The 19048-nt window shown below is 39.4% G+C and overlaps 6 protein-coding genes across 6 annotated transcripts; 5 read left to right on the forward strand and 1 right to left on the reverse strand.

Moving 5' to 3' along the window:
- The first annotated feature begins 1485 nt into the window (after window positions 1-1485).
- On the forward strand, window positions 1486-2871 carry LOC111794667 (xyloglucan endotransglucosylase protein 6). The gene is made up of 4 exons (XM_023676768.2): window positions 1486-1727; window positions 1812-1912; window positions 1997-2190; window positions 2310-2871. The coding sequence occupies exons 1-4, from the start codon at window positions 1559-1561 to the stop codon at window positions 2728-2730; spliced, it is 885 nt and encodes a 294-aa protein (XP_023532536.2). The 5' UTR covers window positions 1486-1558; the 3' UTR covers window positions 2731-2871.
- Window positions 2872-4304: 1433 nt separating this feature from the next.
- Window positions 4305-5766, forward strand: LOC111794654 (dehydration-responsive element-binding protein 2A). The gene is given in 2 exon segments (XM_087123979.1): window positions 4305-4699; window positions 4702-5766. Coding segments are annotated over 2 exon segments (495 nt in total). The 5' UTR covers window positions 4305-4353; the 3' UTR covers window positions 4851-5766.
- A 4-nt stretch (window positions 5767-5770) lies between these two features.
- LOC147792748 (uncharacterized) lies at window positions 5771-6088 on the forward strand. Its single transcript, XM_087124193.1, has one exon. The coding sequence runs from the start codon at window positions 5771-5773 to the stop codon at window positions 6086-6088; it is 318 nt and encodes a 105-aa protein (XP_086980319.1).
- A 1923-nt stretch (window positions 6089-8011) lies between these two features.
- Window positions 8012-10069, forward strand: LOC111795711 (Protein with RNI-like/FBD-like domain). The gene is made up of 3 exons (XM_023678273.2): window positions 8012-9115; window positions 9389-9571; window positions 9743-10069. Exons 1-3 carry the CDS (start codon window positions 8120-8122, stop codon window positions 10043-10045), a joined length of 1482 nt encoding a protein of 493 aa, XP_023534041.2. The 5' UTR covers window positions 8012-8119; the 3' UTR covers window positions 10046-10069.
- Window positions 10061-13228, reverse strand: LOC111795163 (indole-3-acetic acid-amido synthetase GH3.6-like). The gene is made up of 3 exons (XM_023677438.2): window positions 12926-13228; window positions 11531-12411; window positions 10061-10803 (listed from the first exon to the last, which is right to left on the reverse strand). Exons 1-3 carry the CDS (start codon window positions 13204-13206, stop codon window positions 10211-10213), a joined length of 1755 nt encoding a protein of 584 aa, XP_023533206.2. The 5' UTR covers window positions 13207-13228; the 3' UTR covers window positions 10061-10210.
- A 3196-nt stretch (window positions 13229-16424) lies between these two features.
- Window positions 16425-18119, forward strand: LOC111795308 (metacaspase-4). Its single transcript, XM_023677640.2, has 2 exons — window positions 16425-16882; window positions 17010-18119. Exons 1-2 carry the CDS (start codon window positions 16537-16539, stop codon window positions 17933-17935), a joined length of 1272 nt encoding a protein of 423 aa, XP_023533408.1. The 5' UTR covers window positions 16425-16536; the 3' UTR covers window positions 17936-18119.
- The last annotated feature ends 929 nt before the right edge of the window (window positions 18120-19048 follow it).

The raw sequence follows: 19048 nt of genomic DNA on the forward strand, positions 1-19048 counted from the left end.
ATTAAATTATACGAGAATTGACCATTTTTAATTATTTATTGAAAGTTATAAGAAAGTAGTAAGAATTTTGACTTTTATTATTGGGTTTAAAATAGAATAAATTTTTATCTCAGAATCAAATTGATTTAAATATCATTATGGCATTTTTATGGTGGGGACCAACTGCCAGCTGGCTCCACAGTCAGCAAAGTAAAACAAAAAACAAAGATGCAAAACTGTAAAAACAAAAGAATATAACCCTGGTCCCACCTCCTCTTGATTTTCTTGTCCTATAAACTACGCGCCTTATGTGGCATTTGGACGAGATTTTGTTAAAAATATCCATTTTATCTACTTGGGGTCCCACGAGATCTACAAACCATGGGAAGGGAATTTCAGTTCAGTGGCTCAGTTAGTCGAGCTTCGCTCTTGCAATTAGGTCGTTGCGATTACAGGTTGGATGTCTAATTGTCTAGGCGATAATGATAGTATCTTGTACTTGAATTCGTGGCTCACTTTTTTTAAGTAATGAGGAAGAAGACCGAAACATGTCAAGACTCTATTGAGACAAAAATGGGCTGTCAAGAACATAGATGAGGTAGGATGGGTAGTTAGTCAGATTTAGTATGGATCGTACATGGATGATAGTTGGAGTCGACAACTCTCTTAGAGTTCCCTTATATGGGATCCCTGTTATATACTCGGGGTCCCACGAGATCTACCCAATATGGGGAGGGATTTCAAATCGAAAATGGAGTAGAAAATATTTTTTTTTTCAATTAGATAAATGGAACTGAAGACATGATTATATTCCTCAATCATTGTCTCTGCCCATTCTCCACTTTATATAAATATATTGAGACTCTAATTATAATTTTTAAACCATTGTTATAATATTAAAATTTGAATTTTTAAAATTTATGTTAGTAATTTTTTTTATAAAATATATTAATTTATTAGGATTTTTCAACAAAATTATAAAATTTTAAAATAACAATTAATTAAAAATTTTACCGATAAAAAATAATATAGGTGACGTTAAAGGTTTGTAGACCACAGCGGGCGAGTGGGATTATTTATATAGTCGCGCGTGGGGCTTTAAAATGAGGCTTTGTGGAGGAAGAATCAAGTGCCTTAGCTAAGGGAAGGGAACCAATAGCTTTATGACTGCTATTCCCAGTGGCAGTGACAACTGGATGCATAAAGAAAACAGCTGTACAAAGCCACGTAGCGATATCCCATTGGTTTAAATTGGACCCCACATTTCAGAACCGGGGACAGCCGGTACCAAGCGCCACTACCACTCACCAAAGCTTCTTCCAGCTGTTCAGGCCAATAGTAACGGCTATATTCCTTTTAAAAAAATAAATACACCTTGGAAATTTAAATCCAACGTGGCATGATATTTGAGCTACGTGGAATGTTCGATTTTGTCTTTTAGTTGGTAATGGGAGAATTTGGGGCTTGTGTAAGAAGCTAAAAGAAAATGGCTATAAATAGGGTATGGTTCTGTAAAGATCGCTACAGAGTTTGCAGAGTAGAAGCTTCACCTTCACTATCCAATAGCTTCTCGTCTTCCATGGCTGCTTCTATGTCTTTTCCTTGTTTCCTTGTCTTCTTTCTTGGTTTTTGTTTGGTGGGTTCCGTTGAATCGAGGGATTTTCACGAGCTCTATCAGCCAAGCTGGGCTTTCGATCATTTCATCTATGAAGGAGAGCTTCTTAAGCTTAGACTCGACAACTCTTCTGGTACCCAGAATACCCAGAAAATCTATTCCTGCTCTTCGTTTTCTAATGGTTTATACTAAGAAATTCGTGTGTTGAATTGTTCAGGTGCTGGGTTTTCATCGAAGAACAAGTACATGTTCGGGAAGGTCACAATCCAAATGAAACTCATAGAGGGTGACTCTGCTGGAACTGTCACCGCATTTTATGTAAGTTTGGTTTATTGATTGTGATCGTCGTTTCTTGTCGGTTATTCTTGCGCTGTGATGATCATATTGTTTTTGATGATACAGATGTCATCAGATGGCCCAAATCACAATGAATTCGACTTCGAGTTTCTGGGGAATACAACAGGGGAGCCGTACTCTGTTCAGACCAACGTGTACGTTAATGGCGTTGGCAACAGAGAGCAGAGATTAAACCTCTGGTTTGACCCAACCAAAGAGTTCCACTCCTATTCCATCCTCTGGACTCGGCGCCATGTCATGTAAGCAATGAATGATCATGAACGTCTCTGTTTTTCTTAGACCAGAACGACTCTGTTCTTGTTAGAGCAGGGCGACTCTGTTTTTGTAATTTTTCATTTGCTCTGTTTTTACTGTTCAGGTTCCTTGTCGATGAAACCCCAATAAGAGTACATTCTAATTTGGAGCACAGAGGCATACCCTTCCCGAAGGACCAAGCGATGGGCGTGTACAGCTCAATATGGAACGCCGATGACTGGGCGACACAGGGGGGTCGGGTGAAGACGAATTGGGCACATGCGCCATTTGTAACGTCGTACAAAGGCTTCGAGATAGACGGCTGCGAGGCCCCGGCGGCGGGTGATGTTGCCCGGAAATGCAGTAGCGATGGGGAGAAGAAGTATTGGTGGGATGAGCCAACCATATCAGAGCTGAATTTGCACCAAAGTCATCAGCTGGTTTGGGTTCGGGCTAAGCATATGGTTTATGACTATTGTACGGACTCCGGTAGGTTCCCTGTTACCCCTGCTGAGTGCGTCCATCACACCCACCGCCATTACTGATGAGGATTGAGCTCCTGCATTTTAGCCATGGAAATGGGTTGTTGTTCACTGTACAAAGAAGCAGAAAGAAACATGGGCTCCATGTTTTTGTTTTCGAAATTTCATGATGGCCAAAATCCATTATCTAATCTGATTAATTAAGATTGATTAGCTTGTTCTAATTATGATCATGATTGATAGCACATTATTAATAACTCAATCATCGTTAATTACTAATTATAAACAGTTCAAACCTTTTAAACTTTATAAACAACAAAATGAAAGATTTAATAATCAATAATCATATCTTGGGTTTAAGCATTAATAATTATGACAATATATTCTAAAAAATTAAAAAAAGATTATTGAAAAATTGGGCCTTGGGTTATATTCGGCCCATAGAATAAATGTGGTGAATATAATTTGTTTAATTAAATTCGAGGTGTGGTGATTTGGGGCCTAGGGTTCTTCCCCGTTCGTCCGCTTTGTTGTCGTCAACGCGATCGTCTTGGTCCATGGGCTCTCTAGAATCGGAATGTCCGTTCTTTGTTTGACGTCGCGAATTTAGGGACTTCTCTTCCCCGCAGAAATGGAGGTATTTTTTTCGCGCTTTTCTAGATAAGATAAGAGCCAGAAAATAGAGGAATTCAAATTCTGTATAGCATGAAAACAGGGGATTTTCCTGTTGACTTTTGTTGTGCGAAATGAAGCCACTGGTATAGTTTGAGATGTATGCATTTTTGTGTCGGGAAGCTAAAAGATTTAGAATCTTCGCTTCCCGGCAGTTTCGCGCTATTTTTGCATTTCCTTACAAGTCAAATGCACGGATTCAACTTATTTAGAGGAAGAAGAACCTGATTGAATGGTGTGTGTTTTCTTTAATTAGTTTGTAAACTTGACTGACTTGATGAACATGTCCTATATCCTGGGCGTCAACGCCAATTTCCACTTGATTGGGAGGGCTTGGCTTTGAGAAATTATAGCTGGGACTGCGATCAGCTTGTTTTATGCCATAGACTCAAAGCACGTTGTTTTTGGTTTTCTTCTACGTAGAGATACCTTGAGCGGAAATTATAGTGTAAAGAGCTGAAGTTGCAGCCTACAGAATTAAACTTAGGAATCACTGTAGGGGCATTGGGCACTGAATGGTTAAGATTCTGTTGGAACCTTAGCCTAAGAATGAGTGCGTGTTCTTGGGCCGTAGAAACACAAATTGTTTTGATGATGGAACAAACAATGAAACTCCATGAGAGCTTTTTCATACATGTTCCTGTTCACTTGCATCACATACACAAGTATTATGTAGTGCATTACTATAGTCATGACGCATGCGTGAGATCCCACGTTGATTGGGGAGGGGAACGAAACATTTTTTATAAGGGTGTGGAAACCTCTCCACAGTAGACGTGTGTTTTAAAACCGTGAGGCCGACGACGATATGTAACGGGCCAAGACGGATAATATCTGTTAGCAGTGGACTTAGACTGTTAAACGCACCTATGGTTTAGAGAATTCTCTGTTTACAGATTTTACTTTATTATTGCATCTGATTGTTCATAGTTTTGATATTGAAATCCTCTTTTAATGGTGACAGTTTTTTTGTGGCCTTTCTGATTTGTTAAGCGCAATACAAACATTTCTTGGATGCCTAAATTAGAAAACTTACAAACTAGACGACCTGGATCCATATCCATGGCGGAGACGCTTGCAAGATGAAAAGATTACAACGATCACCTTGATACATGTAATGATGAGGCTAAACTCCCCCGTAGAGTTCCAGCCAAGGGATCCAAGAAAGGCTGCATGAAAGGTAAGGGAGGGCCAGAGAATTTGAGATGTAATTACAGAGGAGTTAGGTAAAGGACATGGGGGAAGTGGGTTGCCAAAATTCGAGCACCGAATAGGGGAAGTCGACTCTCGTTAGGTACATTCCCATCTACCGTTGATGCCGAGAGCTTACGATGAAGCACAAGGGCCATATATGGAACTTTAGCCTCAATTTTCCCAATATCTCAATCCCAACCTTGCTAAAAGAAAAAGAATCATCAACAAAGGATTCTCGTGAAATCAAGAGGTCCTCATTCTCTTCCTTGGGGTCAACCTCGTTTAGTCCGAGTTCCGAGTCCACAATATCATTGTAATAGCTCAATCCAACCATTAATGATATTGTCCGCTTTTGCCTATTATGTATCGCCGTCAGCCTCACGGTTTTAAAATGTGTCTTTTAAGTAGAGATTTTCACCCTTATAAGAAATGTTTCGCTCCCTTCTCTAACTGATTTATGATCACACACCAGCTTTGACCTTTAACCATTGTAAATCTTGTGAATTGCCCATCTGTGTGCAAGTACAAGTAGAAAATTTGAAATCTAGACTTTTCTAATTGAACCATTTGGTTTTATCTGATGGTAGATTGAACTGTGATACCTGGTGCCACCATATTAGATGCTTGCTGGATCTGAAAGTGATGCTTTTGGTTTAGGGCTGTAGGAGGTGTGGGTCTGCAGAATTAGTGTAAGAAATTCATCTACGAACGATATCTCGGATCATGGAAACCGTTGGCTGATATGCATTGCATCCAAGAAGCCAGACAAGCGTGGGGTTCGTAGTTAATACAACGATCGGCCTGGTTCAACCGCAACCTTGGGCACCATTTCAAGTCGGCTAAGGATTCGATAATTAGACCCCGTTTGATAACTATTAGAGTCAGGTAAAATATTCAAGGAAGGTTTGACTTGGTCTCAGTTTGAGCTGTTTCTGTCCCATGCTTGAAGGTTACATAAATGTCTGACTATTTATAGTTGGCAACTACCCTTTGACTCTTGAGAATTTATTATAATACGCGCTAAAAAGAAATTATTTATCATAATTTTTACTATAAAACAAGCTAAACTTTAATTAAGTGAGTTGATAATGTAAGCTAATAAATAAAAAGCGAACATTTTTGTTCCTATTTATAAATAATAACAATAAAATTCAGGTTTAGCCATCAGTATCTCTCTCTCTATATATAACCCCTTTGCTGTTTCCTTCTCACATAAATCTCCACAAGCTCAACAAATATGGCTGTGGTTCGACATGGTTTGCTGTGTCTGGTTCTTGTTGGGATGTGGTTGAGTCAGCTCACGGCTGCGAGCACCGCCGAGGCACCAACAGTTGCCACTGCGATGCCGTTTTTTGGGGCTGAAATTGGAAAGGAAATGGAGATGGAGAATCAGCAGGGAGTGGCTGCAGGTCCTGAAATCAGAAGGCTGGGAAAGCATCATCTTCATACGTCCATGGCCGGCGGCGGGGTGCTGCTCGGCGGCCTTGCTACTGCTGTTTTTGCTGTTGTGTTTTGCTATATAAGGGTTACTAGAAAACCAGACCCTGTCAAATAATTAACCCTTTCTTCTTTTTTCTTCTCTTTTCTTCTCCTACTTCTGTGGTATTGATTCGTAGTTGTAAATTAGTAGATAATTGATTACTTTTGTCAATGGTTTTGCTGTCAGTGTAGACTCAAGCATCCTGCTAGACTCTTAATAAGGAATGTTTCTATTCTTTTTTCAACCGATTTGGAGTTTTATAATCCACTCTCCTTGAAGGCCTAGCGTCCTCACTGGCACACTGTCCGATGTCTAGCCTTGATATCATTTGTAAGAGCTCAAACTCACCAATAATAGCAGATATTGTTCATTTTGGCTCGTTACGTATCGTCGTCAGCCTTACAGTTTTAAAACACGTCTACTAGGGAGAGGTCTCCACACCCTTATAAGAAATGTTCTGTTCCCTTCTCCAGCCAATGTAGGTTCTCATAGGTATAGGTCATTCATGTACCATTTATTTACTCGAGCATCATATGTCTATTAGCTTTTGCCTTGATTCGTCCCTAATCCACAAGGAGAAGTTTTGCTTTGGTATCATTTGTACTCTCTCATGTCCAAGATTCATACTAGAATTTGAATTTTGAATTCCCTGACATTCTTCTGCATCTCCTATAACATGTTTAAGCTATCTATTTATCTTCAATTACTTCTACGAGTGAAGACTATTGTTACTGACTAACACGAATTATTTTTCTCACTTGCTCACTTCTTAGAAAAATGTGTTAGAGGTAGCTCAATATACCATTGAAACAATTAAAGCCTCCTTAAAACTATGCAATTTTAGTTGTGCATTTCCAATAAATCTTGTCCACAAACCAAAGTGAAATACAATCAACGTATAACTAACCCTTTTATTATATATAAATATACATACATACACATACATGCATGCATATATTTTCATATGAGATCGTGACGTGATTAGAACGTAGAAATAAAACTTGAGAGCATATCCATGGCATAATCAAAACTTTGCATTATCTTGTCCCCATAATTATTAACAGGCGAAGCCTATATTCAATCCAAAACTTCGGATACCTTTTAAGTCATACTTAAATTCAATTCAAATTTTAATTTCAAATTAAAGAAAGAAAATACAAATTATTCATCCGAAAATGGGAGGAATCTTGTTAGATTATTGTAGGACCATAATATCATGTGCTTTTGACTATAACCTCTAGGATGTTAATGTGTTATTATCATAACTTGGCCCAAATCATTAATATCAATTATAAACAATGTAGGCCTTCAAATGCTACTCAATGCTTACAAATATAACCTAATAAAAAAGTTAAATAGTAAAAATGGTTTCGTCTACTAGTTCTTTTGATGGTTGAGACTAGGACGGTATCTGATCGTCTTTAAGCCCTCAACTTTTGTTCTTCATTAATGAAAACATTCTAGGCAGAACCTTCACAGTTGTTCGTCTTTCATAAATCTAAGAATTTCACTTCTAACTATGAAATACGAATGCTCACTGCCCTGTAATCATTATTCCGATTCCAAAGGGTCAACAGAATAAAATCGAAATCCTATGAAGTTTTATGTGTACGAAAAAGTTCAAATGTATTTTTAAAATAAAATATTGACTATTTGTTTAATCTAAAAGGGTATTATTAATATTTTTGAAAGAAAATGCAATGTTTATTAATATTTTTTATATTATGCAAATAATTATTTTGTTGATTATCTCTTTTTTTTTTTAAAAAAAAAAATCTTGGTTTCTCTAATCTAGAGATATTGTTGGAAAGATTATAAATATTATTTAAATTAATAAATAAAGAATTTGAAAATTTAAATAAATTTAAAAATGTTGTTATAAAATATTAGATTCACATTAATGATATTTTGTTAATAGTTATTTGATTTTTTTTTTTTTGAAATAATATTTTAGAAAAAGAAAATAAGGATTAATGAAACAAACTGAAACGACATCCTTATTTCACTGAGATTCACAAAGCCTTTGAAAAGTTCAAACCCTACAAATCTCACTCTCTCCCTCTCTTAACAACAAATCTCTCTCTTTCTTTCTCTCTCTTTCCGATAATGGAGACCAGATCCGCCCGTAGACGACGGCTCTCCAATTCCCACCACCAAACCGGCGTCGACTACATCAGCCACCTCCCCGACGCCGTCCTCCACCACATTCTCACCTTATTGCCCATCAAAACCGTCGCCCAATCCGCCACTCTCTCCTCCCGCTGGCGCTCTCTCTGGTTCACCTTACCGGACCTCGACTTCTCCAATTCCATCTTCAATTCCAATTCCAATTCCAATTCAAACCCAGCCGACATCATCGCCGGAATCCTCAACGCCCGCGACCACAAACACTCCAACGTCCGTCTCCTCCGCTTCTCCGCCACTCTGAGTTTCTCCCGCCTCAACGCTCTGTTCCGCATCGCCGTCCGCCACAAAATCCAACACCTCCACATCCAAGTCTCCACCAACGATTACTTCAATTTCCCACGTGGCATAATCGCCAGTGATTCCTTGAGGGTCTTCAGCCTCCGCTCCATCTACCCCGGGTTCCGATTACCGCCGTCGTCCATCATGAGCTCTGGCTTCCGGCTTCTGAGTTCCCTCTCTCTGGCTCTCATGATTCTAGACCGCCCCTCCTTGGTGGACCTATTCACCGACTCCTCTTTCCCCCTTTTGAAGAAATTGAATCTAGAGAGCTGCTCCGGGCTAATGAATCTCCGAGTTCAGTGCCCGGTGCTGCAGGATTTCAGCCTGGAGGGGTGCTTCCAGCTGCAGGGGCTGGACGTTTTGGGGGGGAAATTGGAGCGGGTGCGGATTTGTAGCTGCTTTGACGCGCATGGCTCGAGCTGGGTTAAGATCGTGGCGCCCAATTTGAAAACCCTGGTTTGGATCTATAATGCTGTAACGGATGAAGTTAATTTGGGGGATTTAAAGTCTCTGAATCAAGCCTCTCTTGGCTTGCTTTGTCAACATTTTTCCAATACCAAGCTCCACAGTGTCTCCGCTCTTCTCTCCGCCATCTCTCCCGCCCACTCTTTAACCTTCGAACCTTCCTTCCTTGATGTAAGTTTCAATTTCTTCCCCTATTTTATCAATATTAAAATTAAATTTCTTATATTTATAATATGATTAAAGGAGAATTTTTTTTTTTTTAATGAATTTTAAATTTTGTTATGGAGTATTCTCATACATATTTATAGCTTTTCTATTTTCAAAAATAAAATTATAAGATTTAACAATATTTTTGTCAAGAATATATATCTTTGAGATTTAAATGAGATAATTGAACTAATTTTATTGTTTTTATTTTTTGAAAAAATAAATATTATAAGGCAGATTCTATCCAGCAATACTTACTTTGCATGTTATTTGCCGGCATTCAACAACGTAAGATGTTTGGAGCTGAAAACAGTATCCAGAAAGCATAATTGCTCGGTGGTAGCAAATATATTCAGAAGTTGTCCCATTCTTCATACGCTCACGATCAAGATCGTTGACGCTAGTAGCAATGGAAGGAAGGTAATTACATTGACTAATTTAGGGAATGATCATGAGTTGTAAAGCTACGAGAGCTTATGCTCAATTGTAGAAATTCGTGATTTCTAACATAAGTAACATTCTGGTTCGTTTTGAATTTTTTTTTTTTTTTTTTTTTTTTTTTTTTTTTTTTTTTTTTTTTTTTTTGTTTAGGATTGGCGTAAGGAAAAGTGGGAAAGGATTGTTTCGGAGGAAGAACATTTCTGGGAAACCCAAATCGAGCCACTCGAATCCTTTCGTCTCCATCTTAAGATAGTAAGAATGGAAGGGTTCATGGAGTGCTTGAATGAAGTTAGCCTCACTCACTTCTTGCTCAAGTATGGGACTTCATTGCAAGAACTCTCCATTTTCACTAACAAAACCAACCATAGAGATTCCCTTAAACGTCGAGCCATTAAGTCTCTTATCATGGGATTCTCTCGAGCTTCTCCTCATGTTAAACTTCGTTATTGTTGACAACAACAACCCTTTTAACGTTTTCGTCGTCGTCTCTAAAAACGCTCACAATTTTATTCCTTTTTCCTTTCACACTCACATATTACTTACATTTCATTTATACACTAAACACGAGGTAAGGTATAAACATAAATACTTATAAAATCATTCCAAACTAGTTGTGTCTTAACTACGCTTCTTCGTGGACCATTCTTTTTGACCAGGGACCCATTTGGGACATCTCGGGCTGAAATAATTGGACACAACGTATGAGTTCAAAAGCTCGAGAATTGGTTCGTGTTTCACGCAACGAGGGGTTTTGTATTGGTTTATGGAAGATCCATGATTGATGGCATAATCCATGAGTTTGTCAAACGTCCCATTCTCGATAATCTTTAGCTCCAAAGGACCAATTGATTTATCCGAAACTCGTCCTTGACGATACACGCTGTTGAGTGATTCCTCGATGGTTAGGCAACAATTTTCAAATACCAAATCGGGAATGGCATTGGTTTCCTTTTGGCTAATTTCCCAATATATGACATAATGTCCTGGAACTGTATGAGTATCGGCGTAGCTCGTGTACTCGAGGAGGCTAGTTTCATATGGGATTAAGTTCTTAGAAGCTTCCATGACTGCGTTTTGAAGCTCAACTTCGTCTACTTTGTCGGAATCGATGCTGAGAATCACATTTTTCCGACATACAAAGTTGAATTGAGGGGCCTTGTTCTTAAATCCTGATACTCGAAGAATGTCACCAACTCGGTATCGATAAAGCCCTGCAATATCAAATAAGATAGGTTATCTTAGATACCTGAACCAAATATTATTCATTCATGTAGGAGTCTGTTGCATATTTATAGCTTATTCAACCATACAGGAAAACTATATACACTGTCATAGACATGAAAACTATACACACTGTCATAGGCATGAAAACTATACACACTGTCATAGGCATGAAAACTATATACACACTGTCATAGGCATGAAAACTATACACACTATCATAGGCATGAAAACTATATACACACTGTCATAGGCATGAAAACTATATACACTGTCATAGGCATGAAAACTATATACACACTGTCATAGGCATGAAAACTATACACACCATCATAAACGGAAAACTATAAACATTTAAATAAGCTATAAATAGGTCGTCTCTATAGGGTACAGGCTAGGGTCTAAACTAGGCAAGCTCTGTAGGGTCTAAACAATTGAGTCTACAGGCTTCGGGTACTGGCTCCGTAGGGTCTAAACAATTGAATCTACAGGCTTCGGGTACTGGCTCCGTAGGGTCTAAACAATTGAGTCTGCAGGCTCCTTAGGGTCTAAACAATTGAATTTACAGGCTTTGGGTATTGGGCTCCCTAGGGTCTAAACAATTGAGTCTACATGCTCCATAGGGTCTAAACAATTGAGTCTAACCGTTGTAACAATTGAATAAGCTATAAATAGGCAGAATACCCATAAACGCTCTATATCCCAACAAAAACATACCTGAATAAGTAGTGATAACGAGCTCATATTCTTTTCCCAGTTCAACGTCCACAAGATCAACCAATTCTTCACTCATCTCCCTATCAAGAGGTAAGAATTCAAAATATGCCATGGTGGGAATGAGCGTGTAAGAGACCTCATTTGGGTTACACAAAGGGTTTAGATTAACCCCAAAGTAGCACTCAGAAGAAGCATACATAGTGCAAACAAGAGGGAGGCCATTGCTATAGTAATCCAAAGTTGGGATATACTGTGACATAGTACCTGTCACAATAACATCAATATACTTTGTATTTGGCCACAGCCTAGGTATGATACCTGCCCACGTCCCTTTGCTGCACTCAAATTCAATCAAATCAGCCAGCACAGGGTCAGGTTTCAGAATGTTCATGACTGATTGTCTCACTAATGGGTCGCTGATTCTAGGGTTTATGGTTCCTGTTCTGATATCATTAGCCAAAAGGACCCAATGGGTTTCAAGGAATTTGATGGCCCGAATGAACCCAGATGCGAAAACTGAACCAACTCTAAGGACTTGCTGGCTCAGACATAACCCACAAAGGAATTGAGAGTACATGCTTTGATATGAGTCTGTGCAAAGAATTGTTTGGTTAGGGCTGGTGTAATCAGTGTAGAGATCATATGGGCGGTCCTTAAAGTGTGAGCTTTTGTAGTAGCTAGTGAGAACTGGTCGAGCTGGTAGTCCTCCAGGAGTTGTGGATTCGGATTTTACGAACAAAAAGTACATTCCTTTCCCTCTGTTCAAGCCTGGAATGAATTGGTTCATTACAGGCATCAAAAGGGAGTAAAGAAATGATCTTCTCTTCAGCTCTTCTTCGGTTGTCGGCATTAATTTCCGCTCCCCTCCCGATGTTCCCGAACTAGAATAGAAAAACACAAACAACAATTGAATTCAAACACAATTGGGAGGGGAGTACCACATCGGCTAATTGAGGGGTTGATCATCGGCTAAGTATGATGTCTTTTGGAGAAACCAAAAGCAAAGCCACGAGAGCTTATTCTCAAAGTGGACAATATCATACTATTGTAGAGAGTTGTAGTTCATAACATGGTATCAGAGTCATGCCCTTAACTTAACCATGTCAATAGAATCCTCAAATGTCGAACAAAGAAACTGTGAGCCTCGAAAGTGTAGTCAAAAGTGACTAAAGGGGTTTACTTTGTTCAAAAGCTCTAGAGGAGTCGAGCCTTGATTAAGGGGATGTTGTTCGAAGGCTCCGTAGGCCTCAGGGGAGACTCTATGGTGTACTTTGTTCAAAGGGTTTACTTTGTTCAAAACCATGAGAGCTTATACTGAAAGTAGACAATATCATACGATTGTGGATAGTCGTAGTTTCTAACAAGAATAACTACAATGGATTTGCTTACACTCACCTGGTTAAGAATTCCGATACGGGTTCGGAACATAGAACTGGAGAAGCATCGCCGTTAGCAATTCGATCAATATATGGCTTTAAATTCTCATAAGAAACAACGGGAACTATGTTCTTGAATGCCATCCTATCCATACACCCATCAAGCCCTTGTTGTTGTAGGTACTCAACATGGGCGTTGCGGGAGAGAATTTCAGTAAGAACCCTTCGTTGAACTTGATCAGCATGAGTTGTAATCTCTTCAATATGCTGCAATATTGCACCTTCATCTCTCTCCGGCATCTCTATGAGCTCTAGCTAACAACTCAAGCCAACCCAAATTGATGAAGCTGTATGCAAGTCTTGGTTATTTATATAGGGTTTAGGGTGCCGTCTAAGAAAACTCAATTTAATATAATGCTGCTGAAATTTGGAGCCAATGGTATTATTGAACTATGCATATAAAGCTTTCGTCACCTTGCAGGCACTTGAAATTCACTCCATATGTGGAATTTTATGCTTTTGTTGCTCCAAAAATCAAGGTGGTAGCCCTTTTAACCAATGAATTCCTTGACATCTTCTCAATCATCAATAATCTAATTAGCCATTCTATAAAGACACTAATTCCTCACTATCTTCATCTTCAAGTTTGATTGAGCGTAGAAGCTATCTAAATCTTCATTGTATTTTAATTCGATAACGTTTTGATTTTTGGTTGAGCGTATATGTCTAAACAAGTTAAATTATGGACTAGAGAGCGGAGAATTTGAAGGTTGACTTGTTTTTTTTGAAGGACTATACCCAAAGGGTTTGGGAGGCGTGTGAAGATGTGAGTGTTGGGTGTGGTTTAGGAGACAAGCGGAGGCAAAGTCGGGATGGGACTTCTAAGGTCAACTCCTTTGATTTGTTTATATTATCTCTTTCTCTCTCTTTGGTGGTGCAATGCTTTATCATCTCTCTATACATGCATGCATACATACATACATATATTGAAAACTAGGGTAGTTTTGTAAGTTGAAAGAGTAATACATAGTCACTTCAACTCATGATTTATAGGAAATAATTCCGTGGTAAATTATTACTAGTTATTCAAGCTCCACGGAAGTGGTGATAAAAGACGTCTTGATTCAATACTTGTGTCTTAAATTATTAGAGATTTTCATTTAAACTATAAAGTTGGTCCTCCCGAGGATTTACCCTAAATAGAATGGAAAAAATCTCATTCAAATGAGAAATGAAGAAGAGATTAGGGAGAAATTTTGTTTCCTGTTAGCTGGACAGAGCCTAAGATAATGGAAATTGAAATACGAGGCGGGGATGAAGATAGGTAACAACCAAAGTCTGATTCATTAAATTGCTGCCTTGTGACTCGAGCGTGATTAGCGTCTATGGACTATGGTCCCTCAACTCGAGTTGGATTGTCTCGGTAGGTTTGTCCTGTTGGGATGGCTTAAGGCGGTTTGACAAAGTTCAAAGCTTTTATTTTTTATTTCATTTTTCGCTTTTGTCTTTGTAGTCACGATTCACGTTTCCAAGTCTCGAAATTCGAATTATGATAAATTGATATAGAAAAATTAGGGCATATTTAAGAAAGTAAGAGGGGTTAGAACCTTCGTACAGTTAGGTCCATTAAGAAACATGTTGATAATGTCTTTATAATCACATATATTTACTTTATTGATATATATATATATATAATTCATTTAATTAGACGTTCTCTTTTCTCCATTGCTTTAATGATGTGCCCTATAAGTCGATTCGGAAAGAGACTTCCAAAAGAGAAATAATTATATTTGTCCCCAAAAATATTAAGACTATAGAATAATGTGGAAAAATAATACATAGATGGATATATACCAAATTATTTTTAGTGTATGTGTCTAATCAATTCAAGTTCACATTGATTAGAGTGGCAGAATTATAAAGAAAAGGGTAATTTTGGTAGATTATTGTGTTATAGTTTAGCCCAACATTCCACTTGCATGTAATCAATTTTTCGACTGCAAGACCCATCCATCGAGCAAGGAACGAACGTTAGCTTTAGTGATCCAATGGTGCTGAGTGGAAGAGTCGTTGCTCAACAGATAAAGTTACTCTAGGGATGTTGTCTCCACAATGGTATGATATTGTCCACTTTGAGCATAAGCTCTCATCGCTTTGTTTTGGGCTTACTCAACAGGCCTCCATTGGTACGAGGCCTTTTGAGGAAGCCTAAAGTAAAGTCATGAGAGCTTATGCTCAAAGTAGACAATATCATACTAGTGTGGAGAGTCGTGGTTCCTAACAAGGGATAATAGACTCATCTTCTTCAGGAGCTCACATTAACACAAAGGATTGACACCTCGATGTCGGCTCTCTACCACTTGAACGGTAGTAATTAGGTTAAGTGAATACCCCTGTTTAGACCCAAAAGAATATTGACCAAAAGAAAGAAAAATCTTATTTTGTAAAGTCGAGTCCGAATAAGAGATGAAAAAGGGCGAGATGAAAAAGGGCGACATGAAAGGTAGCTTTCTATCAATATTGAGATGCAGGCTGAATGGGTTACACAAAGAAGCAGCGATGATGGAATGTGCATAAAGTATCAAAAGATTAATACCAAGTTGATCACCTGAGACACTAAGGAGGGGACAGTTTGGTCTAATGAATTGGGCTTTCAAACAGATTTGTTTGTCGCTTTTAATTGTGTTTCTTTATCATTTGGGGAAGCACGCAACCATATCGCCAAGTTGAAATTCAAACAGAGCCTTCCACAAATAGTTTATACCCTTCCTTTCTTAATCACATTTCTCCACTTTGTTCTCGGCTCAACAAATAGTGACTTGAAGCACGAGGGGCGCTCGCTTTTAAGAGCTAAGATGACTCAAGATCAGAACCAAAAAGTGTCAAGGGTGGATCATCGAAACCAGGATAGTCACAAGAACGGCTAGGAATAGTGTCCTCTTCCTCCTTCCCCTCGTACCCCAAAAACATCTCTATTTGATCGGTTCAAAACATGGGCGAGAAATAAGTTTCACATAAAATTAGAATCCATTTTGAAGTTAACCTCGACCTCAAATTAGAACCCATTTTGAAAAAAATCAAATATAACATTTAGAAAATATCCAAAAAAAACTAAAATTATTGTTTTTATATTATTTTTTAATTATAAATTTAAAGTTTTTTTTTTTTTTCTTAATCTCAATCTCTCTTCTTTTTTTTCTCCAAAATTTAAACTTTTATAATGTTAATTTTTTCAAATAAAATAATTAACAATGAATAAAATTACATGGGTTTAGTTAAGCCCAATTCAAAGGGTCAATATGTGTAAGCTTAATCCAACATGGGCTTATTGAGTTAGGCCCATGGGCTGAACTAAGGGCCCATTTTAGAGATTGGGCTAAGATTATAGAGTGGGGCAGCCCAACCTAATAAAGCAAGCTCAATAATGACTTAATTAACCGCAGTGGACCAAAAACGGATGAAGAATTACGGGAGACCGGCTGTGCCGACATGCGTGGGTCAAACAAATTATTGAGTAAGCCACAGCAGCAGACGAGTGGACATAGACGCGGAAACAGCTAGACAAGAAGAAAAAGGAGATAAAATATCTGAATATCCGATCCGACAAAGCCCCGGAATCGAATTGTAAGAATGGGAAAGAAGGCGGTGCTGATCGGATGCAATTACCCAGGAACTAAGGCCGAGCTCAGAGGATGCATCAACGACGTTAAACGGATGCGTCAGTGTCTGATCGACCGATTCGGATTCTCCGAGGACGACATCAGCATCCTGATAGATACCGATGATTCCTATCCCCAACCCACTGGCAAGAATATCCGCTCCGCCCTTGCCCGTCTCGTCAGATCCGCCGAACCAGGTGATTTTCTCTTTGTCCATTACAGTGGCCACGGCACTCGCCTCCCTGCCGAGACCGGCGAGGACGATGACACCGGCTACGACGAGTGCATCGTTCCCTCTGATATGAACCTCATCACCGGTCAGTCATTTCTCTGATCTGATATGAACCCACTTATAATCGCAGTTACCCATTAGTTCTGTGTTGCGAATTTTGAATCTGTTTGGCTGAAATTTCAATTCCGACCCGTTTGATCTTGTGGGAGCAGATGATGATTTCAGGGAGTTGGTAGATCAGGTTCCGGCGGGATGCCGATTAACTATTGTGTCGGATTCTTGCCACAGCGGTGGTCTTATTGATGATGCAGAGGAACAAATAGGAGAAAGCACAAACTCCAAGAGCCAAGAAGAAGGGAGCAACTCCCGATTTGGTTTCAGGAGCTTTCTTCATCAAACTGTTGAAGATGCTTTCGAGTCGCGTGGGATTCACATTCCCTCGGCATTCCAACGCCGTCGCCAAGATCATTCATCGACGGAGGACGATGTGCAAGACAGAGAGATTGAACTTTCATATGGTGAGCGAGTCAATGTGAAAAGCAGATCGTTACCCCTTTCCACGCTTATAGACATTCTTAAGCAAAAAACTGGTAAAGATGATATTGATGTGGGGAAATTGAGGCCGACCCTTTTCGATGTTTTTGGAGATGATGCGAGCCCCAAGGTGAAGAAGTTTATGCAGGTGATTATGAACAAACTCCAGGGCGGTGGTGGTGGAAATGGAGAGTCTGGGGGAGGATTCTTGGGAATGGTTGGGAGTTTGGCTCAAGAATTCCTCAAACAGAAGTTGGATGAGAAGGATGAAGATTATGTTAAGCCTGCAATGGATACTGAACTTGGCAGCAAAACTGAGGCGTATGCTGGGCCATCCAAGCGCGCACTTCCAGATGGTGGGATACTCATCAGTGGCTGCCAGACTGACCAAACATCTGCTGATGCTACTCCTTCTGGCAACGCCGACGCCGCATATGGGGCTCTTAGCAATGCAATTCAGACCATACTGAGAGAATCTGATGGTTCGGTTACCAACGAGGATCTTGTTATGACGGCTAGGAAGTTGCTGAAAAAGCAAGGCTTCACTCAGAAACCTGGGCTCTACTGCAGTGATCATCATGTTGATGCTCCCTTCGTGTGCTGATTTTGCTTAATTACTTGTGTTTGTGTGTGCTTTCTGGAACTGGAAATTGCCTTTACAAATCACTTTTGGGTATTGGCGTGATCGTGTTGCTATGTTTTCCTTCTGAATCATTTTGGTTTGCGTTATACACTTCATAAAAGCTTGAACCTTACATTATCAATGAATGAATATCTGTGTGGGACAACATAGCTCGAGTACAGCCACAACCAATATTTGTATGGTCCTAGAGCGATGGATATATAATCTTAATCTTTTCACAGTACTTACGGTTGGATATGACCCACGATCGAAATATGCCGAAACAAATAAAATGGTGAGGTATTGTCACGACCTGCTCTGTCACCACGTCTGCGGCCGTGTCCATGACCTTTGCTTTCCTTGTTATAGCTGCCCCATCCCCTCGTACCTGAAAAAGAAAAGTCGATTGTATCATTCTTTTTCGTCTGTGCGAATCACTCCTTAAGTGTGAGTGAGAGGTGTTTCTCCTCCTCTTTGTCTTCGGAGCTACGAAGTCTCTCCTCATGGACCTTAAGACGACCAACGACCTCCTCAACCGACATGTTCTTAAGGTCGCCGAATTACTTAAAGGAAGTAACAATTTGCATGAATCTTGAAGGAATAGCTCGAAGGAACGACAAAAATCTCCTCCACCTTGTTGCCTAACGAATGGATACCGCTAACGATCGTCATCAACTTCATGGATTTATTGACTCACCGTCCTTCATGCAGATAGCCTCAAACTCACTCTTCAAGCTCACCTTTGCTTCTTCGACAAGTTCCACACCTACATGCATTGTTTGCAGCATCTCCCATGCTGTCTTTGCCGAATCCTTCTCTGCCAACATGAGCTCTTCTAGAACTGCTTGGTAAATGGCAGCAAGAATCATCCTATCCTTACGCTCCTCAATATCGTCATCATGCTCGAAGGTGTCCCACATGCCTTGTACTTGTAAGTTAACACACATCTTTATTAACCATGTTGCGTAGTTACTATCGTGAGTAATATGTACTAGAGCGTTACACTCTCCTTCCTCTCCTTATTATTGTCACATCTCCTCTGATAACTTTGTATAATGACGACATTTGTTTCGACTTCCTAATTTTGATACCAAC

The sequence above is a fragment of the Cucurbita pepo genome, chromosome 5, assembly GCF_057944985.1.
Source record: "Cucurbita pepo subsp. pepo isolate OVF chromosome 5, ASM5794498v1, whole genome shotgun sequence".
Classification (NCBI taxonomy): Eukaryota; Viridiplantae; Streptophyta; class Magnoliopsida; order Cucurbitales; family Cucurbitaceae; genus Cucurbita; species Cucurbita pepo.

What these genes read in the sequence shown, in the direction of transcription:
- LOC111794667 (XM_023676768.2), top strand. Translation starts at nt 1,559, where the DNA reads ATGGCTGCTTCTATGTCTTTTCCTTGTTTCCTTGTCTTCTTTCTTGGT. An exon ending in TAGACTCGACAACTCTTCTG is followed by an intron (nt 1,728 to 1,811) that starts GTACCCAGAATA and finishes TGAATTGTTCAG; the next exon opens with GTGCTGGGTTTTCATCGAAG. An exon ending in TGGACTCGGCGCCATGTCAT is followed by an intron (nt 2,191 to 2,309) that starts GTAAGCAATGAA and finishes TTTACTGTTCAG; the next exon opens with GTTCCTTGTCGATGAAACCC.
- LOC147792748 (XM_087124193.1), top strand. Translation starts at nt 5,771, where the DNA reads ATGGCTGTGGTTCGACATGGTTTGCTGTGTCTGGTTCTTGTTGGGATG.
- LOC111795711 (XM_023678273.2), top strand. Translation starts at nt 8,120, where the DNA reads ATGGAGACCAGATCCGCCCGTAGACGACGGCTCTCCAATTCCCACCAC. An exon ending in TCGAACCTTCCTTCCTTGAT is followed by an intron (nt 9,116 to 9,388) that starts GTAAGTTTCAAT and finishes ATTATAAGGCAG; the next exon opens with ATTCTATCCAGCAATACTTA. An exon ending in CTAGTAGCAATGGAAGGAAG is followed by an intron (nt 9,572 to 9,742) that starts GTAATTACATTG and finishes TTTTTTGTTTAG; the next exon opens with GATTGGCGTAAGGAAAAGTG.
- LOC111795163 (XM_023677438.2), bottom strand. Translation starts at nt 13,206, where the DNA reads ATGCCGGAGAGAGATGAAGGTGCAATATTGCAGCATATTGAAGAGATT. An exon ending in GTATCGGAATTCTTAACCAG is followed by an intron (nt 12,412 to 12,925) that starts GTGAGTGTAAGC and finishes TTTCTATTCTAG; the next exon opens with TTCGGGAACATCGGGAGGGG. An exon ending in CGTTATCACTACTTATTCAG is followed by an intron (nt 10,804 to 11,530) that starts GTATGTTTTTGT and finishes TTGATATTGCAG; the next exon opens with GGCTTTATCGATACCGAGTT.
- LOC111795308 (XM_023677640.2), top strand. Translation starts at nt 16,537, where the DNA reads ATGGGAAAGAAGGCGGTGCTGATCGGATGCAATTACCCAGGAACTAAG. An exon ending in TGATATGAACCTCATCACCG is followed by an intron (nt 16,883 to 17,009) that starts GTCAGTCATTTC and finishes TTGTGGGAGCAG; the next exon opens with ATGATGATTTCAGGGAGTTG.